This window comes from Octopus bimaculoides, chromosome 13 (assembly GCF_046866305.1).
Source record: "Octopus bimaculoides isolate indiv1 chromosome 13, ASM4686630v1, whole genome shotgun sequence".
NCBI lineage: Eukaryota > Metazoa > Mollusca > Cephalopoda > Octopoda > Octopodidae > Octopus > Octopus bimaculoides.
The window spans coordinates 25,588,425-25,615,952 of record NC_142940.1 but is presented as its reverse complement, the minus strand read 5'-3'; the positions used below and the strand labels follow the sequence as shown (position 1 = coordinate 25,615,952).

Below are 27,528 nucleotides of genomic sequence, written 5' to 3'. Positions count from 1 at the left end.
GAAATATCATTATAGCAAATATTCTGCTTAATACCATTATAGTAAAAACTCTGCTCAATACCATAGATTTGATCTTAGCCACTTGAGCATGTCCTTTAGTGGCTGACAATATGTACATCTCTGATGATGAACAGGAACAGTGGTGGAGCATCATAGCCATGTGTTGAGAAGGATTCTTTGGGGTTTGAATAAATGTAATTGAAGGAAATATTAGCCATTTTTTAATACTTTACAGGGGTAAGTAAACAGGAAATAACAGTTGCTACCCAAGGATAAAAATTGTGTTACACATTGTATTGTTACCTGAGGTTGAACAAATGCATAAAACTACTCATTAGTTTCCTGAAAGTTTAGAATTATACCAACTAGTCAGATTCTTCTATGTGTGTGTGAGAGAGTTATGCTTATATGCACATTCATATCTGTACATACATACATATATGTTTTACTCTTTTATTAGTTTCAGCTTGAGAGCTGTGGCAATGCTGGAGTGCCACCAACTGGTGTTGCTACATCTTCATTAATCCTCCTTTAATAGTTGGCATTTGGTGAATGAGGGAGTTTGATGTTGCTGCCTGCATTTCCCCTTCCTGCCATGAAGTTGGCTCATCTAGCACTTTTGATAGTAGGAGATCCAATTTAGTTCTGAAGATAACTACATCCACATCCATATACTAAAGAGTCCCAAGCCAATGTAGTATCTGGCCCTGTATTTTGATAGCAGGGGAGGGATTTTAGGTACTGACTAGTCCTTCCAGGATCTTTCTGATTTATATTGCAGAATATCTTTCCTGCCTTCATTCCAGCGAGTAAAGGCTTAACTTCTTGATGCTTTCCCAGTAGCAAATTTGCTGCATTAAGGATATCTTCTTCATGTAGCTTTGTTTGACTGCTTTGCGTTCCACTATTAATTTCTCTCTCTCTCTCTCTCTCTCTCTCTCTCTCACACACACACACACACACACACACACACACACATTTCCTAAGATATTACTACTGCCGTAACTCAAGGTACAACAGTTTTGTGCTAAAGCACTTATCAAACATTAAACCCTTCTGTAATAATTTTGAGTGAACAAGAGTACATATGCATAAGAATGTATGTGTATGTACGTATTTATGTGTGTATGTTTGTGTGTGTGAGTGTATGTGTATTTGAATGTTACCCTATCTTGAAATCACAGGCTGGTTGTAAATAAGTATCACTGTCATACAAGTGATGTCATTTATTTGTAATATTCCATGAAACCAGGTCCAACCATTGTGCTTAATATTCAAAAGCTTAGGGGAAATATTGTCTTAATTGTGAGGGTTGACAACAAAAAGGCTATTCTACTGCCCCCAAAAAATCTGTCTCGACAAATTTCGTTTGATCCATGCAAGCATGAAAATGTAGATGTTAAAACGTTGATGATGACACACAGTCACACACACACACACACACACACACACATGCACACACACACACACACATGCACATTAAATATATTTATATATAGACACATATATATGTATATACACACACACACTCTATTTTACATATCACCATTCACACATTTATAAACCAAACATACTTATAATATATGTGTGTGCGTGTGAAGGTGCATGGCTCAGTAGTTAGAGTATTGGGCTCACAGTCATGAGGCATTGAGTTCAATTCCTGGACTGGACTGTGTTGTGTTTTTGAGCAAGACATTTTACTTCACATTGCTCCAGTTCATTCAGCTGTAGAAATGAGTTGTAATGTCACTGGTACCAAGCTGTATTGGCCTTTGCCTTTCTCTTGGATAACATTAGTGGCACGGAGAAGGTAGGCTGGTATGCATGGGCGACTGATGGTCTTCCATAAACAATCTTGTACCTTGGAGGGGAACTTTCTAGGGGCAATCCCATGGTTATTCATGACCAAAGGGGTCTACTACTTACTTGTGTGTGTGTGTGTGTGTGTGTGGTGCCACATAAAAAGCACCCAGTGGCTGATGTTAAGAAGGGCAACCTGCTGTAGAAACCATGCCAAAACAGATTGTGTAACCTGGTGTAGCTCCTGGTTTTGCTAGCACCTGCCAAACTGTCCAACTGATGCCAGTATGGAAAATGGATGTCAAATGATGATGATGATAGTGGTGGTGGTGGTGGTAGTGGTGGTGGCGGCGGTGGCGATGATGATGATGATGATGTATCTTAATTTTATGATTTTGACAGAAACCAAAAGTGTTCAGTTTAAAACAAATTCATTTGGAAAATTTGCCTTGATACAAGATTCTTATATTAACATGCCATTTCAATCTTGGGAGATAAGGCCAAGGACTACCAACTGGGCAGTTTTCACCATTACTGCTGCTGTACTGGAAGTTGTCATTGAAATCAAGGTGAGGCTTAAAAACAATTAAAAAATAAATTTGAACTCTCATAATTGATATTTAATTAATTGATAACAATCAATATTATAACAATGTTAAGGCAATGAGCTGCCAGAATCATTAGCAAACTGGCTAAAATACTTTGCAGCATTTCGTCCATCTTCATGTTTTGAGTTCAAATTCTGCCAAGGTCAGCTTTGCCTTTCATCCTTTTGGGGTCGATAAAATAAATACCAGTTGAGTGCTGGGCTCAATGTAATTGACTTACCTACTGCCCCAAAATTGCTGGCCTCACACCAAAATTTGAAATCAATATTAAAACAATCTTAGTTAATGGTTCAAATCTTGTTAACAGTATTTTGTTCTGGTTTTTTGTTTTGGTTTTGGGAAATTTTATTTCTAACATATATTGGTATGAATCTATATTATATATCAATTAAATGGTCGGAACTAGTAAAAGAATAAAATAATGCTAGCTATACTTGATGATAAAACAAGTTCCAATAATACACTGTTTTACTAAAATCTACAAATACTGACAATGTGTTGTCATAAAAAAATCAACATATAAGTTAGAAAGGTGACAAGTGAAAAGATAGAATGGAGTGTAGGACTAATTGGCTTCAGAGCTTTTAGTTTCATTTTTTAATGCTCTGAATTTAAATCTTGACAGTGTTAACTTCATCTGTTTTCCTTTCAGGGTTTATAAAATATGTATTAAACTGCCTTTGTATAATCATACTTGACGCAGTTACATCACAAAAAACAAATTAACTGCTGTATTTGTCTGGTGATAGTATCTCCTAGCATACAGTGTCAACCCTTTAGCATTTAAACTGGCCATGTCCAACCCAAATATTCTGACTGTTTTGTGATCAAACTGGCCAGACCTCATCTCTCACAGCTACCCATCAATGCCATTCTAAAAATAAACAATCATCATTGAAATCTTAAAGGTATGAGATAATGCATGATTAATTCAAGACAATGTGAATAAATAAGCATTACAATTGACAGAGTAATCTGAATGTTAAAGGGTTAAATAACACAAGTATGTCTGTAGCTGGCAAAAATTGTCCAACAATGGTGGTGAGAATGCTAGATGCACATTTCTGCCTTTCTGGGTTTTATTAGCAGTTCATACTCCTTAGCAAATATATGCTAAAATAAAATCTATCATCACTTTCATAACAATTTTCGTCTGCTACAGATATATTTATCTCACTTAACAGTGTGTCCATGAGAGATAATGTCTCCAAATGAATACTACAGTTAATATGGCTTCCTGTGATGTTTTTGAATTCAGTATGATACACAGGTAGCTATTTTAATCTAATACTGCTTCTATAGTAGCTATTTTAATCTAATATTGCTTCTGTAGTACATAATGGATTATATTGGACATTTCAATCTACCAAAGTTTAGAGAGGCACTCAGTGTATAGAGAGAAAGATGTAACCTCCTCCTGTCATTTTACCTAGACATCAGCAAACTTCAAGATCTCCACCACCCTCCTCTCTGTTCAGTGTTTGATATTACCCAACAACACCTTTTGTCGGTTTTCCAGTACCAGTGTCCAGGCAAGAACTCATCTGCTAGAAGTAGAGTACCATTGTGTCATGTCATATGACCAAACTACTTCATTCGATATTGACTGCAGCTGATTCAACTAACTTTACTCCTTACCTACATTTGTAGCTTTCTTTTAAAGTGAGAAATGACTACCAAAAATAGGAGAAAACAAGTGTTGTAGAGTAAATATAAACTCCCAGCAAATTCAGTTCACCCTTGGCTTTAAATCTTGTTTTGTTGTCATTTCATTTTACTTTGAGCTAAACATCTAAAGATATAAATTCTCCTTCTGTATAATTCTGAGACATTGCACTTCTTTCATCTTTATCTTTTATCTTTTACTTCAGTCATTAGACTGTGGCCATGCTGGGGCACCACCTTGAGGAATTTTAGTCAAACTAATCAACCCCAGTACTTATTTTTCTTTTAAGCCTGGTACTTATTCTATCAGTCTCTTTTGCTGAACTGCTAAGTTTCGAGGGCATAAACACACCAACATTGACTGTGAAGCAGTGGCGGGGGATAAACACAGAAACACACACACACACACACATTATGAGTTGCTTTCAGTTTCTGTCTACCAAATCCATACAGAAGGCTTTGGTTGGCACGAGGCTATAGTAGAAGACACTTGCCCAAGGTGCCATGCAATGGGAGTGAACCAGGAACTATGTGGTTGGAAAGCAAACTTCTTACCACAGAGCCTTGCCTACGCCTATCTTATGGAAGACATCAACATCATAGCATGTGTTAGAACAGGAGACAGTCACACATTATTTTGAGATCAAACTATGCATCAGTTCACTTTGTTGTTTATTCTTAAATATAAGTAAAATAAATATTAGAAAGGTTTTGTCAGTTTCTTTAACTATAAGTATCCCCCTTACAAGTTGTCAGTATTTTTGCTGTGGCTGTCCCTTTTGTATATGGTGTAAGGAACCAAGGTTATTTTTTTTTTTTTTTTTTTTTCATTGAGTAGGTAGAATAATTGTATAGAAACTATATGACCAGTTGCAGTTACAACTGTTTACAGCACTATATAATGACTAACAGAGTAGAGAGTGTTTCTAACATTAAACAAACAACAACACGTATATAGAGTATTTCTACATAACAACTATGCAGTACTCCAGTAAAAGCTGCTGCAAGGTATCAAAGAATGAACTCTTTAACAATAGAATTTAGATGCATTAGAAGAAGAAGTGGTAGTGGTGGTGGTGGTGGTGGTGGTGGTGCCAGCTGAGGCAGCAGCAGCAGCAGCAGTAGTGGTTGTTGTTATTGTTGCTGTTGCTGCTGTTGCAGTTTTTGTTGTTATTCTTGAACTGTATTAGTTTTCAGTTGTAATTTGTGTTGTTTTCCACTCATGATAGGATGGACTGTGTTGTATTATAAAACATCCTGAAGAAGGACTTTCTCATCTATTTGAAAAGTGGTACAAACCAAAAGAATTAATTAATGTAGGTAAAATATTTCAAATATCTCAGTTTTGTTTGTTTTTGTTTTTTTGTTTTTGGAGATGAACTAAAAACAAGTTACCACTATTTTATTGTGATTTAACAACTTCTTAATAGAGTTTCATTGTTACATGATTGCACAATAGAACTGCCAAATCACTTTTGTTTTACCCATTTAGCATTTAAAACGGCCAGATCAGGCCAAAATATTCTACCTATTTTATGTTCAAACTGGTTAGATCCAGCCTCTCACATGTACCTCACAATGTCATTCTAAAAATAAGCAATCACATCATTAAAATCTCAAAGCTACAAGATAATACACGATTATTAATTCAAAATAATGTGAATAAATAAGAATTACATTTGACAGAGCCAGAGACCCCCTTCAGTCACGAATGACCATGGGATTGTACCTAGAAAGTTACCCTCCAAGGCACAAGTCCGGGCAAGGTTGTTTATGGAAAACCAGCAGTCACCTATGCATACCACCCTCCTCTCTCCACACCAACGATGTTATCCAAGGAAAAGGCAAGGGCCTATACAGCTTGGCACCAGTGATGCCACAACTCATTTCTACAGCTGAGTGAACTGGAGCAATGTTAAATAAAGTGTCTTGCTCAAGAACACAACACACAGCCCGGTCCGGGAATTGAAGTCACAACCTCACGATCATAAGTTCGGCGCTCTAACCACTGAGCAATGCCTTTACAAGGCGCATGGCTCAGTGGTTGACAGAGTAATGTGAATGCTAAAGGGTTAAGCACTGGTACTGCTTGCACTCTGGCTTAGTTCTTAGTTCAGTGAAATCTAGAAATAAGTAAATCATCAGGTTTGATCAAACCTGATAGTAGAGCATCAAATTAAACTGTTTAATTGATGAGCATTGCTTTATGTTTAAAGTTAACATTGGTCAACTTACTGTTTTGGTTAATAAAACAAGTATTAATTGTTATTAAATAGCTTTAGTCTGTCCTGCTTGAGCAGGCCTTGATTACAGAGATTGTTGATTAAAGCTGTGAAACCCCAACAGATATAAACTCAAAATTTGCTTATCAACCAACCATGTGTAATAAATTCTAATGAATTCAGACTGTCACAACATGAATTGAACAAAACTATTCTCTATCTTGTCTTTGCTACAGTCTATCTAAAGATGTTCAGTCACATTAGATAAGGTTGGGTATCAAAACAGATGTGTTATGCCCAAACTACCGTTGTATATTCTACACAACTATGAGGTGTGTCTGTTAAAATTAACATAAAAACTGAACATTGTAAAAGCAGAGAATCTTTTTGCTTCTTTTCTTCAAACTATTTCCCTTATACTGTTCATACACTATTCCTAATGTTTTCTCCAGTTTTGAAATGTGTCCTGGAATGTGTTTTCAGTGGTAGCACACAATTGTCATAGTATATTTTCTTCAATCACTTCTATTATCTGAAATTAGCAGCCTCTCATGATGGATTTCAACTTCAGGAGCATGAAAAAATGTCTATGGGAGCTATATTAGAAAATTAGGGTAGCTAGAGAACGAGAGCTGTCATGTACTTTGCTATAAAAATCTTGGATGAAGAGTGGCACATGAAGAGGTACATTGCCAAAGTGCAACATTCAAGTTTTGTTTGCCCATACTTCATACTGTTTCCTTTACATTGCTCCTTTCAAACACATTGATGAGTAATATTCCTTCTTGTCAAAAAGGATTGAGTAATATTGGTTTCAAATTTTGGCACAAGGCCAGCAATTTTGGAGGAGGGAGTAAGTCGATTACATTGATCTCAGTGCTCAGCTGTTACTTATCTTATCGAGCCCAAAAAGGATGTAAAGTAAAGTCGACCTCAGCAGAATTTGAACTCAGAACATAGAGACAGATGAAATGTTGCTAAGTATTTTGCCCATTGTGCTAATGATTCTGCCAGCTTGCTACTGAATACTTATGTAATATTATATGCATATCTTTAAAGAAGAATATCGATCCCCAAAACAATGATAAATATTGCCATCTTGATACATATATTTCCACATCTTTATCTAAGCACTCATCTTGACTGCTGAATGTATGTTATATATCTTTAACATGTAAGTGTACAGATGTCAAAGTTCACAGAGATCCAGACAATCAATGCCTAAGGAAATATATGAAGTTTACAATGGGAAAATATAAGAGTTTGTAGGGAAGTGGTTATACACCATTAGGTGTATACCCGCTTCCGTACATTAAATTTCTTGAAGAAACAATGGAACGCAGATTCTGAACTATCAACACAACAATATTTATTTACAGAGGAAATAGGCAGCACTTTGCCCTTTGGTTGCTGAGACGCCATCAATGATGTTGAGTGGTTATTTGTCTAGCTCCAGAGTTGGAATGCTGGAGAGAGCTGTCTCCAGAGTTGGAATGTTGGAGAGAGACTGCTACAACGTCTTGGCTCTTCGCCGGCCAGCGAGAAAGAGAATGAATAAGGGCGCGAAGCTTGGATATCGATGACTACGCATGCACATGAGACTCTTCCTGTGTTCCTTCCAGAACTAGTCCCTGCGCATGCGTGGATAAGCTTTCCAGAAATGTCGTCTGCTATCAAAGGCGTCACTACATGGCTCCCCCGCGAGTGCCGAAAGCACGAAAATAGAAAATTTGGAGGGATGCCTGAGGCAAGATGGCTACCAAAAAAACACCCACAAGATGTGGCACAAACACACACAAAGAAAAATCAAAGAAATGAATGTACACTTGTGAGATACATGCATGCAATGTACAAATGAATTGACAATGACAAAACAACCATGATGACAACTGTCCAGGAAACTGGAATCACGCGATGTAAAAGTCTGATTTTTTTTGTTTTTTCTGAAAGGAAAGAAAATATATGAGTGCACAAGTGTGTGTGTGTGAGAGAAAACACAGAACATAGTAAAAGTGTCTGTAATATAGACTGTGAAAAGTCTTAAAACACTGAGATAGAGAAAACCAGTTCGTATTAAAATTCCACAAGGAGATAGAATGTCCATACACAGGAAGTTGCGGTCAAGGAGTAGAGCTGTAGTTGAGCGTCGGATGCTGGGACCTGTGTTACCTGGTACGGAATATTCTATAAAAGTTACACAAGGAGATTTAGAATGTTCATACGCAGGAAGTTGCAGTCAAGGAGCAGAGCTGTAGTTGAGCATCGGATGCTGGGACCTGTGTTACCTGGTACGGAATATTCTGGCTGGTTAGTTCTGGTCTGTTGATCATGAGTGGAAACATCCCCTCTAACAGGATCGAGATAAAACCACACTTGTTGATGTTGGTTGCTTGTGTACGTGTAGAAGTCATGTTGACGATGTTGGCGATGCTGGTAGTACGTAGAGTCGTATTGCTGCTGGCGACGTCGGGGGCGATGCTTGTAGTTCGTAGTGGTTGTTGATGTCGTCGCTGGAAACTGGCTGTAGCTGTGTTCTGTATGTGTGTGATGGTAATGATGTTGACAGTGGTGTGTGGTGTTTGAAAAACGGGCACGTCGTACACGAAAGTTGAGGGTTTGTCAAGGTACGCTTTTTCAGACGGTCGACAGACACAATCTCTGTACGACCATTAGCGTCGACCTTGAAGAAATTCAACCCAAGACTGCGGGTTGGGCGAGGCGTGTAAGGCAGCCTTAAATTGCCTATGAAAACGCTCAACCATCCCATTAGAAGCGGGATGGTAGCTGGTGGTGCGTATCAGGAGAGAGAAATTTGACAGGGCGTCTATTTGAGATGTACCGTTGAGTGGCATTGCTGGAAAATGCTGTCATGAATTCGGAGCTGCGAGCGAAAATGACCAAAAGATCCCGTGCAAATGAAGATAAACCAGTAACTCTTCCATTCTCCGGCCGAGAGAAACGGAGAGGTGACGAAATATGCTGAACTGGGAACAAGTAAGCATCAAAAAATGTTATGTACTCACTGAAATGTAACTGTGCATTTTACTGCTATTTTCAGCAAGTAGAGGACGCTGTGTAAGAATGAATTGACGTCTCGTGAAACATGTAGGAAACTGCTCAAAAAGTTGTTAGGATGAAATAACCGTGAAGTTTTTTGTGTGAAAAATCCACAATGGTCTCAGCCGCAAAGAAATCTTCGGTTATAGGCTCTGGAAGTCATTGACAAAAGGAAAAACTTTAACGTAGGAAAATTTTCTTAGCTTTTCACTTGTGATGGATGAGAATGTAGAGGCAGTCCTGAAGTTGAACGTCGCGAAACATACGAATTCAATGGCTGTTGAAACGAGGTCTGTAGATCTTTTAGCTCAGGGTACCAATTGTAGTATTATTGGTCGGCAGTTCAGATTTTCGGCTGCAGTTGTTCTTTATTCGGGGTCACCAATTGTAGGGAAGTGCCAAGTGATGACCAAGAGAAAGTCCTTCAGCTGTGGAATAAGCTGATGCGAGTGATTGTGTGCATTCTCTATCTGTGACGAGCATGTTGAGAGACAGGCGACGGCTCGTGTAGTATTATCGGTCGGTAGATCAGAATCCCCGGCTGCAGTTGTTCTTTATTCGGGGTCACCAATTGTAGGAATTCTCCGGGCTGCGTTTGTTCTTGAGTCGGGGTCACCAATTGTAGGAAATCTCCGGGCTGCGTTTGTTCTTGAGTCGGGGTCACCAATTGTGGGAAATCTCCAGGCTGCGTTTGTTCTTGAGTCGGGGTCACCAATTGTAGGAAAGTGGTTATACACCATTAGGTGTATACCCGCTTCCGTACATTAAATTTCTTGAAGAAACAATGGAACGCAGATTCTGAACTATCAACACAACAAAATTTATTTACAGAGGAAATAGGCAGCACTTTGCCCTTTGGTTGCTGAGACGCCGTCAATGATGTTGAGTGGTTATTTGTCTAGTTCCAGAGTTGGAATGTTGGAGAGAGCTGTCTCCAGAGTTGGAATGTTGGAGAGAGACTGCTACAACGTCTTGGCTCTTCGCCGGCCAGCGAGAAAGAGAATGAATAAGGGCGCGAAGCTTGGATATCGATGACTACGCATGCACATGAGACTCTTCCTGTGTTCCTTCCGGAACTAGTCCCTGTGCATGCGTGGTTAAGCTTTCCAGAAATGTCGTCTGCTATCAAAGGCATCACTACAAGTTAAAAGAGAGTGACCTAAGTTGACCCTGTTTAAACAACAAAAGTTCTTTCTAACTTGGATAAAATGTGGTAAGACTAAGTTTTGCTCCAAGTGAAAATCATCACAACTATACATGGAAAGTAGTTTTATCAAAGACTGTCTTTTAAAAACCAGTGAAATCCTCTGCCCTGAAAAAAAGAAACTTTTTGAGAGCATTGGTTTGTCAGCAAATACTGTTATTAGCCACATCACTGATTTAGTAAGAAATTCATATCAGCATCTGGCTATTGCTGTTAAAGATTTTGAAAACTTTTTTCTTGTACTTAATGAAAACAGAATTGCTTCAGACACTACTTACTGATGTATAACTAGATTCACTACCAATAATGGGAACACTGATAGAGCGAGATGTATTTAGTGAGGTGGAAATATGCAGGGTTGGATTGGTCAAAGCTCATGCAAGTGACACCACACACTGTACCTTGCAATGTATTCTGAAAGGGTGGGCTTAGCTGGACTACTCAAAAATATACTGAACAAACTTGTTATATCTAATTCTCCTATATATTGTATTCAACACCAAGAAGTACTGTATAATCCTGATGGAGAATATTATGAATGTAGTTGTGAAAATTATTAAAATTTATACGAGTTTTCACTCATAGCTTCCTTCTTTTCTGTCCTTCATGGATTGTGGATATGGAGATTATCATCAGTTTGGTGAGTCTTTGAAGAGGAAAAGCACTCCACCTACAATCGTTTATTTAGCCCTCTTCTCCTTCTCAGGTTCAGTGTAATTGGGATCACATTTTTCAATGTATTCCTTTTTTCAAAGAGGGATTTGAAAGAATTTGGACATGAATTTGAACTAATACCCTATCGCTTCAGCCACACAAACCCTATAATATGATGTAAATATATATAAGTAAATGCATGAGTATTTGTGTTGTTTCAGTATTTATAATAGGAAATTGTTAGGTAGATCCTCCTCCTTTAATGTCCATTTTCCATGCTGGCATGAGTTGCATGGTGTGACCAGAGCTGGGTGCTTTTAATGTGGCACTTGCATGAGCACTTTTACGTGGCACCAGCACAAGTGTGTAGTGTAGACTCGAGTGAAATTCCTCTTTCCCATTTATACATTTATACATGCATCCAAACATAGCAGGGAACAGCTAGCCTTTAGCCACTATTTGGATCACATTGTGTCCTCTACTCTGATTGGTTGATATCGGCACAATTTGTCTCCTACTCGGTTTTGCCAACTTACTGCGGATAACCAGTCAGAGTCTCCAAATAGGATCACGTGGGATGGCCTGTTTACTACCCTGTTTTAGACTACAGCTCCTTATAAAAACTCAGCTTTTCCTCGTTCTGGTGTCTTTGGTTCCAGACCTTTTAATGTCTAGCCACTGACCATAAGGACACAGCCAGTTCCAGTGACAATGCCAAACAACACCACCACCACAGCAACTATGTTGAGACTTACCAACTTCATCATCATTCAGTGACATCATGGTAACCTCCTTCTTCATCGCCACCATCATGTCCTTCTTAATGTCATCAACATCTCTCTACGTACATAGCTCAGTAAGCAGTTCACCCAGGTTCCAACAATTCACTGTTCGTGAATTATTTCACTATGGATCAACAGCAAATTTATGACCTGCATGAACTCCTGTACAAGTGACCCAGGTGGCAGCATCACAGTCACAACTTCACGTGCGACATGTACCTGTCATTGGCTCAGCATCATAGCCACGACTTCTTGATACAGTCTACGACTGACTACAAACTGGTATTATCATCTTTCTTGTGTCTATGAACTTCTCACTTCAATGGCTTATGGACAATTTCACTGTTTTCTTCTTCGTTGCCATCCTTAAATGTACTTAACACACGCACACACATCTATGCCTATACACATACGTACATTTTGTACTCATGACGGCCTGTCAATTATTCTGTATACATGACGCATACACAGACACATGTTATCACATCAATAAATCATTCTTATGCAGTTGTGTCTCTTTCCATCTGGCATTTATTTGTACTATTCAATCTCTTTTTATTGTAACGGCTGTGTGATGTTGTACATAAGAGCCATTCCTGTCACCTCACATTGCACAGCCCTTACAAATTGGTGACCCAACTTAGAACATGCATCCACAGCCTTTAAAAGTGATTTTTATGTGCTACTGGCACAGGGATTTTGTAAGCCAATCCTCTTCATTGAGGAGAGCTACATTAATACTTCTGCTGTGAAGGACAGGTCAAATGTAACAGAAATATATGATTTGTATAGCTCTAAAATTGCTCAACTAATAATCTACTGTTTAAGATTTCAAAGAAGAATTTTTCTTTTCTAGAGACTTACACTGTGTGGAGTAGCCCTATTCCCTGCTGAAGATTCAACAAACTATGTCAGCATACAGGAAAAGGTAATTCAAAATAGAGTTTAACTTCCCCAAATACCAGCATGATTCTAAATACGCACTACTAGCAGGACCCTATCTTCCCCATACGAAAAAATAACGGAGTACCTCATCACAATTTAAAAAAGTTGACATATTGTTATTATTATTGTTATTATTATATCAACAACTCCTCAAGAAATGATTTGTATATAGACCCCTCCACCACATACAGAACTGACATGCACATAGCCCACAGATTTAGCATATAAACAGCTTTCCAAACGCAATGAAAAATGTTCATACCAGGGATCACGTATGTATGGGAGTATTTATATATACATATATGTATGTATGTGTGGGGGAATATATACATATATATGTATCTGTCCCCCTCACATATGGTAACAGTGACTGTTGACTATTTTGGTATGCATGTACAGCCATCTATGTATGTACATCTGAGCACACATATATGTACTCAAGTGTTTATGTGTTTGTATCCATGTATATCTGTATATGGTAATGTATACATGCATATGCATGTATATACGAGTTTTTATGACTCTTTATATGGGTTTTTTTATATACTTTTTGTATGTTTTTATATGCCTTATATTTTTATTTTATATTTGTATGTAAATTTTGCAAAATTCATGAATTGAATTTTGTAAATCTCTGAAGAGGCCTAGTGAATCATGCATGTACCCCCATTACTTCATTTTCATCTACTAATTATTCTAGCGTACTGGAGTTATATAGATAGAATGGGGCATGCCAACACTTGGCCAAAACAGCTGTAAGATTTTGTCCCTTCTACGATTGCTAGATGTTCATTAAATTTGAAATCTTAATTGTTGATATGACATGGTACGTCATAAGTGTCTGTATATTGTCTTTTTTGTCATTTTGGTTATAAAATAAACAGATTAATCAATGGAATGCAGTATCTGCAAGTTGATGAGTACCTCATATTCTCCTCCATTTTCTTATTGCTATATAAATTTAGGGTAAAAAAAACTCCTTTTACCCACACCCACTTATTGCACTTGGTATAACACTAGTGTAACAATAATTGGGTACCCTCCCAGCAGTATATTGGATATATATTATCCCTTAGTGGGTTGGATCCTCAACCCCTAACTCTCTTGGAGTATATATATATATATAAGAGAGAGAGAGAGAGATGTATGTATATATGTACACTAGAGCATATAATCCTTGATAATACAGTCACATAGCTAAATTTTGTTGAATCCTGCAACTGATCTCTCTCTCTCCCCCTCTCTCTCTTTATATTTATATATATATATATATATATATATATATATATATATATATATATATTGTCAGTAGTTCATATATCTAAAATAGAAGCACACTCTCATAAATGGAAGCAAACGATGTAAGCTTTGCTTGGCAGAGAGAGAAAGAATCCTAAATAACTTGCTTGACCTGAGGACATTTTCAAACTCCAGGGAAGAAGTACTGAGTCAATGTCATCTAAAATGTTTCCTACTACAAGTTTGAAATTCCCCATTTGTTAAATATATAGATCATGACAACTGTACAAAGAAATGACAGAATATGTGGAAAAGGGAGATCCAGGAAGAAGCAGGATGAAGTAGTGTGTGCTAATCTCATGATGTTGAGCCACATGGAGTAGATGACAATGGACTAGGATGTGTAGTGATATGAGATTTCTTGAAGACCCATCCACCTAAGTAAAACTGAGCTCTGGAAGCTCCCCACCCAACTTTACCCATCCCAAACTACATCCCAACCAAACTACATTTCATCATGCTCGACACTTTCCTGATGAAGTTAATGGACTGCTGATTCTAGCAATGTTCTTACCCAGACTATCATTAACTTGTCTGTCATGTTGAGAAAATAAAGTGTACATTCTTACTCCCCAGTCTTACCTCCACAATCCAGCCAATGGACCAAAGTATAACTGTGAAATGCAAACAGTTACACCAATGAAAACAAATGAATGAAGTTCTCATGGTGATAGAGGAGGATAGTGTAGGGGAAGACATACAAGGACAGAGAACTCTCAATAACATCAAAACTATAACCTCAAGTCAGCAATATTCAATTTAACAGCTTTATTGAATACAATGAAGACAAACACTCAAATACCATCATCAGTGCTTGGAAAAACTCCTGTATGGTTTTGAAGGTTTGGCAACAAGTGATTTTCATTTAAATTTCATGATGTAGAAGGAAAAAGATATCACAGAAGACAATGTCTGAACTTGGTTAGACGTCTTAGAATATCTTGCATATCAAATGTTAATAGAAGTTAGTGATAACAGTGAGAGTGAGGCGAATTTAGATGACAAACTATTGCACAAGAAACTCAAACTTGCTGTTATACAAGAATCTGTTGATAATGGTTTTTTTTTTTTTTTTTTTTGTATATTGACTTGTCAACAGAAACTGATATTCAGCAATATTACCAAAAACTGACAGTCTTATGGGAACTCATACTCATTCTTCATTTTAACACTTCTGTATTTGTTAAGTCTGCTGAGGATATCAATGATCCACCTACTGCTGACTTAATCTTTCCTCAGTTACCTCAGACATCTACAAGTCAGAAACAAAAACTAGTGGGGTGTTACAGTTCTACTAACTCATAATGGCACCTCTCGATATACCCTCACCTCTAACCACATCAATTTCATCTGTCATCTACCATAGGTAGATGAAATTAATTTACAGTATTAACTTTTTAATTGTTGCATGTTGTAATTTTAAATAATTTAATTGAATATAAATATGTACATGAATGACAGAGTATAAATATATTGAGACAAAAAGTGGGAATAAGAGAAATTAGATGTAGTATGCAAAAGAGAAAACTGTGGTGGTATGGGCATGTGATGCGTATGGACGAGGGGAGCTGTATTGATTGCTTAATGTGGATGGAACCTGTGGAAGAGAGAAACTCAGGAAGATGTGGAACAAAGTAGTGAAGGCTAATCTCAAGATACTGATCCCCTCAGAACAAATGGGAAAGACAGGTGACTGGCAACACACTACAGTAAAGAAAAGCCTTGCATCCAATTTGTCTCCATCAAGGTTTCCCTACCATCTCATCTCCTTATCATCCCTCCATCACTCTTCTAGTTAATATATTGTTCCACTGCAGTAATTAAATGGGAGCAGAACTACATATTTCATCCCCTTCCTGTGCTACCAGTTAGGTCTCCTTGCCTGTACTGTATCTTAATGACACCCACATCTCATTTTTAACTCTGTCTTCTGTCATCAAACAATTTTGTTCACTAAAAAATTCTTATTTAAGTATACAGTATTGTGTGTGTGTGTGTGGGGGGGGGTTATATACACAGACACACACACACACACATATATATTTATAATGCTTGAATTACAGAGTTTTGTTACTGAAGAACGTTGTTACCATCAGATGGCACTGGTAGCATCATGCATGGCTTTTACATGGTCACGTTGGAATTTTTCTGCTGAGAGACACCAGTTAATTTTACAAGGTGTTGAATTACTCGAAGATGAAGAAGTATGTGATGTAAGTAGCTTTATAGACCAATGAAATGTTTCTAGTTTCTTCTCAATGGTTTTAGTAATCAATAACACCATCACCATTATTGCTATTACAAGTTAAATTTCTGTGCAAAACATCATAGAGTAATTTGTGGGAGGGAGAGCATATATCCAGTTTTTGAAGCAAGTACCTGAATTGGCTTGATAAAACTAATAGTTGTTATAATCTCTGAGATGTGGAAGTAGATATTCATAGAATATATTCCCATTCCTCCAGACAGCTTGCAATGAAATTCCATGACTGGCTGCTGAAAAATACAAAATCTGTTCAGTACATATGGTAATATATTGTTTTGTCATTATACATTCACTTTAGCATGTGTAGATCAATTAATGAAAGGTTGTTACATAGAATGAAGAACAAGGTCATTGATTTATAGCACTATAATTGTGAGCGCAATATGCTAGCTTGTTAAGGCGGTGAGCTGGCAGAAACGTTAGCACGCCAAGTGAAATGCTTAGCGGTATTTTGTCTGTCTTTACATTCTGAGTTCAAATTCCACCAAGATCAACTTTGCCTTTCATCCTTTCGGAGTCGATAAATTAAGTACCAGTTGTGTACTGGGATCAATCTAATCGACTGGCCCCTTCCCAAAAATTTTTGGGCCTTGTGCTTAGAGTAGAAAAGAATATGCTAGCTTGTTGGCTCACTTTTAAATGTCCAGTTTCTTTTGGGGGAAACCTCATGTCATTCAAAAAGGCTCCTATTATTACATTGCTGCTCTCTAGAATCATTTTAAAACAAATAATTTGAATTCTATAATTGATCATCTCTTTTTTGAGTGAAATGTTGTTTTAAACCTCTCAGATCTGAAAACATAAACCCAGTTTTGTCATTTTTGTTTTATGCAGGATTGGGAATTGTATTTAGTAACCAAAACACATGTGATGAAACTGAAGCTTGATGAGTTTGATGACATATTTTCAACGGAAGTAGATGATGACTACCAGGTAAGATCACCAATATACTACCTGGATTCTAGTTCTATTTGTGAAGAAGTCTCGTTTTCAACTATAGCTATTGGATGAACAATACAGAGGTTGAGTAAGAAGAGAATTGTTGCAAGACATCCCTTGCTTCAACCAGTTTTGACTTTGATGGTGATGTTGATCAGTTTGATAACACATGTTGTCATGAGAGGATCAGATCATGGCAAATAATTTTGCTAGAACGCCAAGGATCTGAAGTATTTTATGATCAAACTGGAAAAAAGAAAAAAAAATACAATGGCTTTTTCTTGCAGTTGACAAGTAGCAATAATGTCACTGTGTTATGTCCAGATGAAAATCTGTTCTATGCCTCAGGGAGTACAGATTTGTAATGATATGATAGCTATTATTCTACACTATCTGTGCATCATAAACCTATGTCAGCCACATTTGAATTCTTCTGTCAATGACAAATGTCTTCTGTCATTTTAATTTATACATTTTAAAAATACTCCTGCATAATTTTGGAATGCTACGATAAACAATTGAATTTCATGTCAAGAGTCATGTTGAACTATCTTCCTCAAAGTTTTGCTTCCCAGCACTTCATGTTGAACAAGGCGCAGACATGGCTGTGTAAGTAAGAAGATTACCTCCCAACCCCATGGATCCAGGTTCAGCCCCATTGCATGTAATAATAATAATAATAATAATAATAATCCATAGATGGCCATAGTATCCATGGACATATACTATATATACACTATGTTTCCTTTTATTATGCAGGTCAATCATTTCTCAATAAAATCAAAAGACCTTTCCGATTTTCTTGAAATTTTTACAGGATGTATAGGATTATGTATCCAATGTCTCATGGACATTTAAAGCAGAAATGAAGAAAACCACATTTATAGGGTGTTTCTTTTTATTATGCAAGATAACAAATATATAAACTACATGTAATGTGATTCACATATAGAACAATGCATAACCAGACCATTAATATATACGTAGAGCTGTTATTTAGTGTGCTGCTTGTGGCACCAGCTCCTTAAACCGTCACACTTTACGAGTTGTGTTTTATGAATGCATATATATTTAATTGTGTATACCAGATTTTTAATCACCCAGGAGACTGTTTGCAACATCAGTAAATGGTCAATTCACTGTTTCCTATTTCAGAAGTGAGGAATTCTCCTCTGAAAATGTGACTGGCTGCAAGAATGCATCACTGAAAAGGCCTAAAAAAGGCTGAAATCTATCCAACACACTCACTCACTGGCTGCTGCTGCAGCTGGGACAAGTTTATATCTCTCTCTCATATTTATTGTGTTCTTAGCACAGCAAGTCCTTAAGAGATGTTATAGCGAAACAAATTCTGCAGTAACTGACCTATTAACAGTATTCTTATCGTTTATCTTTTATTTGTTTCAGTTATTAGACTGTGGCCATGCTAGGGCATCACTTTGAAGGGTCTTAGTCAAAAAAAATTGACCTCAGGACATAAGCCAAGTATTTATTCTGTCAGGCTCTTTTGCCAAACTGCTAAGTTGCAGGGTGACAAACACAGCAACACCAGTTGTCAAGTGGAGGTGAGGAATAAACATATACACAAACACACACATGGTCTAATCAATGAGTTCATGCCAGGGAAAAGCACCACTGATGCTATATTTCTGGTAGGACAGCTGCAGGAGAAATACCTAGCCAAAGATAAACTTCTGTACCTGGCTGTCGTTGACATGGAGTTCAAAGAGCTCTTACCTCTCCTGGTGACAAAGGACCTCTTGCTCAAAGTAAAAGGCAGACTGTATGATGCATGTGTACGAACAGCCATGCTACATGGCAATGAAACATGGGCAGTAACTGCTGAGGACATGCGTAAGCTCACAAGGAATGAAGCCAGTATGCTCCGCTGGATGTGTAATGTCAGTGTGCATACCCGACAGAGTGTAAGTACCTTGAGAGAAAAGTTGAACCTGAGAAGCATCAGTTGTGGTGTGCAAAAGAGACGATTGCACTGGTATGGTCATGTGGCGAGAATGGATGAAGATAGCTGTTTGAAAAAGTGCCACACCCTAGCGGTTGAGGGAACCTGTGGAAGAGGTAGGCCCAGGAAAACCTGGGATGAGGTGGTGAAGCACGACCTTCAAACATTAGGCCTCACCGAGGTAGTGACTAGTGGAAATATGCTGTGCGTGAGAAGACCCGGCAAAACAAGTGAGACCATAACCCATGGCCTTTACCAGGGGTGTAGCCAGCCCACTTATGCGTACCTTTCCTTCTTTGAATACAAAACCCTGCTTGCGAAGACTTGTTGAGGCAAGTGAAATCGAAATTGAACCAAATTTGACAACTGGCACCCATGCCAGCCTTTCTTCATTGGACACTAAACTCTGCTTGTGAAGACCTGTTGGGGCGAGTGAGATTGAAACTGAACCAAATTCGATGACTGGCACCCGTGCCAGTGGAGCGCTAACAGCACCATCCAAGCGGAATCACTGCCAGAGCAGCGGTCTTGTTTCCGTGCCGGTGGCACATAAAAAGTACCATTTGAGTGCGATTGTTTCCAGCTTCGCCTTACTGGCACTTGTGCCAGTTACATGTGAACAAAACATTGGACTGACTCCTGTGCAGGTGGCACGTAAAAAACACCATTTGAACGTGGCCATTGCCAGTACCGCTGGACTGGCCCTCGTGCTAGTGGCACGTAAAAAGCACCCACTACACTCTCTGAGTGGTTGGCGTTAGGAAGGGCATCCAGCTGTAGAAACTCTGCCAGATCAGATTGGAGTCTCATGTAGCCATCTGGTTCGCCAGTCCCTTGTCAAATCGTCCAACCCATGCTAGCATGGAGAGCGGACGTTAAATAATGATGATGATGATGATGATATCTCCAACCATATAATTATATTTATAAACAATTATGTATATATTTTACATTTTTATATAGCCTCCTTTACCATCTATAACTTTAAATATTCTCTCATCAACTGATTTTGTCAATTTCTCAATAATCTCACTTTTAATATTACTTGCAGCAGTTTTTATTGCTTCCCATTGTAAATCCTTGTTTGGATATTGTTTACCATTGAATATACATCTTTTTTAATAATTGACCACAAATTCTCTATTGGGTTTAGATCTGCAGATTGTGTGTGTGTGTGGGATTCCATTATCTTATGTTCTTTGAAGCCTTTCTTAGCTAAATGGTTAATAGTGAGTTTGGCAGAGTGTGAAGGGGCATTATCATGCATAAATATGCTCTTTAACTTGAAACTTCATGATGTTGACTTGTACTAATAGAAGACATTGTCATCTAGAAACTTGCAATAATTTTCAGCATTTATTTTGACTCCATCTGCAACCTTAAATGGACCTATTATGTCTCCTCCAACTATACCAGCCCAAAACATGATTCTTCTACCACCCTGCTGTCTTCTTAATCGTGTTGGTTGACTTTTTCCATGTAACACCCAGCCTCTTGCCCATCCATCAGGTCCAACTAATGTTGCTCTGTACTCGTCAGTAAAAATTACATTTGTAACGTCTGTCTTCATATATTTTTTTTCCCATTTCACTCTGTTTTCTTTGTGTATTTTTCTTTAAAGGAGGCAATTTTGCAAAATGTATGACTTTGCCTATTTCTTTTAGTACTGTGCAACGTTTTTCCCTTTCTATGTTAGAGATTCCTTCTTCTTCAAAGATTTGTTTGCTGATTAACCCACTTTTCTTGCACATAATTCTTTGAGTTTTCTCTATCTCTATTTGTGATGTTCTTGAAACCCATTTTCTTCCTTAGTGTTTTGTACCTGTTCTTTTTAATCTCTATTTAGCTTTTTAGAAATTACAGTTGTCGTATCCCCTTCTCCCAGTAGTTTCACTATTTCTTTCTTCTCCTTTGATGTTATATCTTTACTTTGACCCATTTCTCTATTTCCTATATTTGAAATTAAGAAAAAACATTTCGAAATCACATATTACATGGGGGGAAAGCAGTATCTTGTTAACTTGCAGAATAAAAGGAAACACCATATAAACGTATTTTCCTTCATTTCCACTTTAAGTGTTCACTGATTTAGATAAGACACGGGATACATAAACCTACATAAAAATTGTAAAAATTTTAAGAAAATCAGATGAGAGGTTTTGATTTTATTGAGGAATGATTGACCTGCATAACAAAAGGAAACATAGTGTGCGTGTGTGTATATCAGTCTTTTGCCAAACAGCTGTTACAGGGATGTAAACATACCAACACTGGTTGTCAAGTGGTGGAAGAGGGATAAATGCAGACACAAGGACACACACTGATATATATATATATATATATATATATATATATATATATATATATATCTGCATTTATCCCTCTTCCACCACTTGACAACCAGTGTTGGTATGTTTACATCCCTGTAACAGCTGTTCGGCAAAAGACTGATAGAATAAATACCAGGTTTAAAAAAAAAACGAATGTATTGAGGTTGATTCATTTGACTAAAAGTTCTTCAAGGTGGTGCTCCAGCATGGCAGCAATTTAATGACTGAAACAAGGAAAAGGTAAAAAAAAAAAAAAAAAAGTATCTTTAAATAGATCCAGTCATGTCAGAACACACAGCTTAATTGATCCTGACAAGTCTAATTTTGGACAACCATTAAAATATATCATTGCTATTAACTGAATTATACACAGCAAAACTCTGATTTGTATGCTTTCCTTATGGAGTTAGATACAGAAGCAAAATAGCTCTGACCAGTGATCGAAACCAATTAGCAATTTCAACTAAATAAGAACATCATCACATCCATTAACAAGAAATAAGTAACATGTAAAAAGTATGTTTGGGTGAATATATAAAACAGTGGCAATAAAAGCAACTTTTCATATAATCACCACAAAGATAGAGCTGAGTAGAAATAAATTTTAAATCCTGTCTTATTGTCATCAGAAATATGCTACTGTTTGTGTAATAGCTTTATCTTATGGTCTGTTAATAGTTTGTACTTCATAGTTAAGTATAACTACTCTACATAAAGTTAAAGTTAAAATATTTCATGTATGGAGCATCAAAAAGCTAACAAGAAAATAATCCAAGTTTTCTATTCTTTGTTTTTCTAAAACAAAAAAAAAACAAAAATGTTGGATGATAATTAGTACATGCCCCATAAAATTGCATGAAAATATTGATATTGGTAAAAAGTCTGCTTCCCAACCACATGGTTCCAGTTTCAGTCCCACTGCATGGCACCTTAGGCAAGTGTCTCCTGCAAAGTCCTGAGATGACCAAAGCTTTGTGAGTGGATTTAATAGAAAGAAACTGAAAGACGCCTGTTGTGTGTGAGGATTAACAACCAGTGTTGGTTTGTTTATGTTTCTGTAACTTAATAGCTTAGCAAAAGAGGCTGAAAGAATAAGTAACAGGCTTTAAAAAAATAATTACTGGGGTTGATTCATTTGACTAAAACACTTTGAGGAGTTGCCCCAACATGGTTTAAGTCCAAAGATTGAAACAAGTAAAAAATAAAAGATAATTGTAGTTCTGCTAACCTCAAAAGTTGAAATGAAGCAGTTTACAAAGAAAAGAAAAAAAAAACTCTTCATGATTAGAGTAGCCAAATGTAAATTACTTAGATCTATGGAAAGATAATTTTATTTCAAATTAAGGTTTTTTTACTAATTGAAAATGACCGATCATGACAAAGTATTTCTTTGTATTCTTCTTATAAAGGGCCTGAATGAAATATCAGTCAAATTTTTCTCACTCCTCACTAATTTTATTGTTTCCTTTTATCCAACGTTGGGAAAAGTCTAAATTTAAAAATTATTTTCTATTTTCTCTATTCTTAGTATTTCTCCAATTTTTACCACCTGGTCAAGGAAACTGGATCTGAAGAAGCTATTGAGCGTTTGAAGAAAACAACACCAGAGTTTAGGGACTGCGTGAAACAAATGCTTACTGCATCAAGGGTGTTAACATATTCATAACATTGACCAGCTAATGATTTGAAATGTTAAACAGATCAATAATATTATAGATGCAATAAAACCAAAGAAAATAATATATACAGATTTAATTTTGTGAAAATGGAATGGTGTGATGCTTCTTTTCTCTTTCAGTCGTGGTTTGAAAAGATGACTGCTTCTTGTGAGTTAACTGCACTTTAATGGCTAATTACACTGGGGAACAAGGTTTATGTTGTCTGGTGTTGGAGACATGTTTCCTAGTAATTTTGAGGTGCTGATTTCAAAAATGAAATCCAGTTTGCTCTATCACATGAAGATTTTTTTTACAAATTCAAATGTCCATTCTCCAACATTTCTTGTATTGTCACCATATCTAAGGACAGATTTGGCTTCATTAGATGCTAACCCATGTATGGATTTTAACATAACTTTGAAAACATACCTTTTCAGAATCATTTAAAGCAAATGCAATTACAAAAGTGAAAACAAAAGTCATGATTTAAGTATCTTCAGTAAATAAAAAGCATCAAACTCAAGCAACTGTCACTTATTTTCAATCTAACCAATTTTAAATGTTATGAGCTTTACAAAAATGTTCTTTATATGATCAGATGTAGTCCTTGGCATCATATGTCTCATATTTGTGACATTTGTCAGCAGATATGCCCACACTGTGCTTGATGTAGTGTGACTACCAGGTGAGATGTAGTGTGACTACCAGGTGAATCAGTATTTTGAATACGGTCTTAATGTGAAGTCACGTGGGTCAAGGTTACTTTTTGCCAAGCATTGTCAAAGAACTTCATGGCATGTATGCTCTTTGCCTTCACAAATCTACATTTGCTTACTTTAATACTGTTGACAATTCTGAAAATGCTTTTCCCATGTATATGTCTTGTATTTCAAAAATATGTCCAGTTGTGAGAGAAGAAAATACAAAAACAACCCCAATGTCCACCAGTAGTCAGCCTTCATGTCTGTATTCCACTTAACTTGATACCTAATCACAAGGGTTTCAATGTCTTAGTGAAATCTTTCTCCTTGCTCATCACTTTTTTCTCACCAGACAAAGCTAGAAACTTTCAGCATTTCAGATACTCACTATTTCAGTGTTTCAACAAGTTTTTACACAATATATGGAGTGTCTAGGCTTTTATACCAAAATAAGAAAGATAATCTTTCTTCATAAAATCTGTAACTTTGTTTTGCTGCACAAATATAGCAGAAGACATTAGGGTTGTTTTTGTATTTCCTAAAGTGTGTTATTAAACATTTTGTGTAATATATTTGTTAAACAATAAAAAGAACTATTTGGTTTGTGTTAGTTTCTTAATTTCAGTATTGCATTTAGTGGCAAACTTGATATTTATTGGTAAAAAATGAATTCTTGTTTATCAAAAAACTTGATGTGATAGAAAATTTCTGAGGGTATTTCTGAAACCAGCACCACCTGATCAGGTAGGACTAATCTTAAAATAGCAAGACAACTAAAAATGTTTTCAAAATGTTCCCCAGTGTTATCATCATCATCATCATTTAATGTCTGTTTTCCATACTGGCATGGTTGGACGGTTTGACAGCTGTCCAGACTCCAATTGTCTGTCTGTTGTGGCAGGATTTATACAGCTAGATGCTCTTCTTGATGCCAACACTTTACAGAGTGTGCTGGCTGCTTTTTACATGCTAGTGGCACATGAAAATAATAAAAGCAGCTGACCAGCCCTATTACCTATTACCAATTGTGCTTATTCAGAGAGTAAGCTGTAAGAAAAAAAAAACTTGACATGATAGAAGAAAACACTGTAGTTTTGAAATCGGCATGTCAATTTGAGTCTAAATGAAGTGTAAAAGCAAACTCAACAGAAATTATGTTCACAATTGTTCTCCTGTACTAATCAAGTATTCTTTAATATCCAGCCCATTAAGTGTATCTAATGACTCCCTTGAACATAAAGATTTTGTAACTTTTATTCACTATAAATAATATGAGAGCTGCAGGCAGAAGACTTGATTGGGTACCTAAAAAACTGAGGGTTCTGTGCAGGATATGTAACCAAGACGAAATTGCTCATTTCTGCAAGCAGTACAATAACTGTAAAACCTGAGGAGTATAGTCATGGATTTGAGGCCATCTGTAGGCTTGGGTTACGATACAGATGTTAATATAAGTCTAATTAATGACAGTGTTCAATAATATACTCATAATGGAGGAAAGAGGTCTTGTTTCATTCCAGGCACAAATTGCTTTTGGTACATGCAAAATTTTGATGGTACTTCTTGGCATGTTGGAAGTGCTTATCATTAATGTTTTCACTGAATTGCATTTCTGCAATCTCCAAAGGTCCTGCATTTTCTTGACATGATGCAGAACTGTAGAAATCTGAAATTTTCTTCATTTTTGCTTCTCATGGACTTGACATAGTACACAGAGCTGATAATAAAGGAAAAAGGCCAATAAGTGCAAGCAGGTCAACAATTTCATATAAGAAAAGTAGGGTTTTGATTCATTTGTTGACATTGTTATCAGATAGAAAAATTAAATATTCTTTCATTTAACAACTTTAAAAGTCATCACACTTCAGAAAAAACTAAAAACATTCTGATATACATTTGCGTATTTTTGATTTGAATTAAATGAGTAACGTATAGTACATGTAATAATGTGGAATATATTTGTATATTAAAATGCTTAATTTTGGAAATATATCAAGTGAAGCAAACATAAGCAGTAAAAATACAAATTACTGGTATTTTAAAATGTGGGAAAATAGGAATAACACTGTACCCTTGAGGCCATCATAAAGGGCTTTAAAATCCTTTCTGTCTGCAGCTTCTTGAAGTTCAGTAGCCTTGGAAAAACCACCAAGCCTCCTTCATCTATCTCAGCACATTGGACCTGACCTCTGCATTTGTTATAAGCATTCTCTTTTCTGAATGAGCTTTTATTATTTATCTATGTTTTATGAGAGTTGTGCATTTTATCTATCAACTGCTGGACATCTGTGATGTTATCGCTGAACGAGTCTTAATGTTTATGGACAGGAAGTCCAAGAACCTTTACAGATGCAGAGTGCGTTGCATCACACAGAACCTTCCAAGATGATTCTATGTCATCACTGATATCATCAGTGTTGAGTACAGTGTCTAATTTGATAGAGAGCTTAGCCTTCTTTTCAGCAGTTTTCAAAAGGCATTAATGTGCTTAGACACTGATGAGTTTTATAATCTTGTGTGTTTCAGATGGAACGTAGCCTTACTATGGAGAAGAGAATGGTTAGGGAGACAGCAGGTGTTATGAAAGGAATGTGTAATATTAAAGTCCCTAATATCTTGCTTCTTAGTGATAACATAATCTACGAGATGCCAATTTTAGGATGCATCAACCATGTTATCTTGCTACAATTTCACTGTTGAAAAAAGGCAGACGGAGAGCACACACAGACCACCAGAGTTCATTCAACCTACACCATGGTGACAAGTACACCCTCCCATACCTGATACCAGTACCAACACGAGCGTTAAAGTTGCCCATAAGGATAAGTTTATCTTTATGGTGACAACTGGAGTTAGGGGTAAAATTCATCCTTTTCCTGCTCAGTGCTAACCATGGTTTGAGCACAGTAATTGACAAGCATAGCACAAGCATTATAACCAATCTCTAACGTTAGTGTTATGATGTGATCAGAAATACCTATCAGTAGAGAAAGAAGGGATCTAGCTACTCCTGTCTTGATGGCAAAACCAACCCCAGAGTGGCACAGCTGATCCTCATTTCTTCCATGCCAGAAAAATATGTATCCACCGTTACATTCTTCTAACTGTGCTGTTCCTGAGTGTTTCACTGAGTTTTACTGAGTGCAGCCATGTTAATGTTGTACTTCTTAGTTCAAGGGCAATCAGTGGTGTGTTTTGTTCTGGTGCTGAATGATTATCTGGTAGAGTGCGCACATTCCAAGAACCAATGTTAATATGCTTAGATTTTTTCATGTTTCAACTGCATCACTGAATAACCAGACAGCTGCAGTAGGCTACCAAGTCATGTTTAGGGCTCCTTTTCTTACCTGTCCTCTTGTTGGGAAAGCAGTGCAGTCTAAATAGACTTGCTTTGTCACCAATGGAGGACACGGACAGCATAGTTGTGCACAAGTT

General features: G+C 37.0%; 1 protein-coding gene across 2 annotated transcripts in view; it reads left to right on the top strand.

Annotated features, from left to right (window-relative positions):
* The window catches only part of LOC106871922 (dynein axonemal intermediate chain 7 homolog), a 104,250-nt gene extending 79,554 nt beyond the window's left edge, over positions 1-24,696 (top strand). Inside the window, exons 14-20 of one of the 2 annotated variants that reach the window (XR_016243985.1) lie at positions 2,203-2,369; positions 5,303-5,389; positions 12,849-12,920; positions 16,300-16,449; positions 17,337-17,435; positions 23,263-24,299; positions 24,615-24,696. Coding sequence is in view for 1 of the 2 variants with exons in the window: in XM_014918679.3 (XP_014774165.1) it covers positions 2,203-2,369; positions 5,303-5,389; positions 12,849-12,920; positions 16,300-16,449; positions 17,337-17,435; positions 23,263-23,400 (713 nt within the window). In the remaining variant the exon portion in view is untranslated. Of the gene's footprint in view, positions 1-2,202; positions 2,370-5,302; positions 5,390-12,848; positions 12,921-16,299; positions 16,450-17,336; positions 17,436-23,262 lie in introns of both variants that reach the window. The other variant, XM_014918679.3, reaches the window with a different exon arrangement.
* The last annotated feature ends 2,832 nt before the right edge of the window (positions 24,697-27,528 follow it).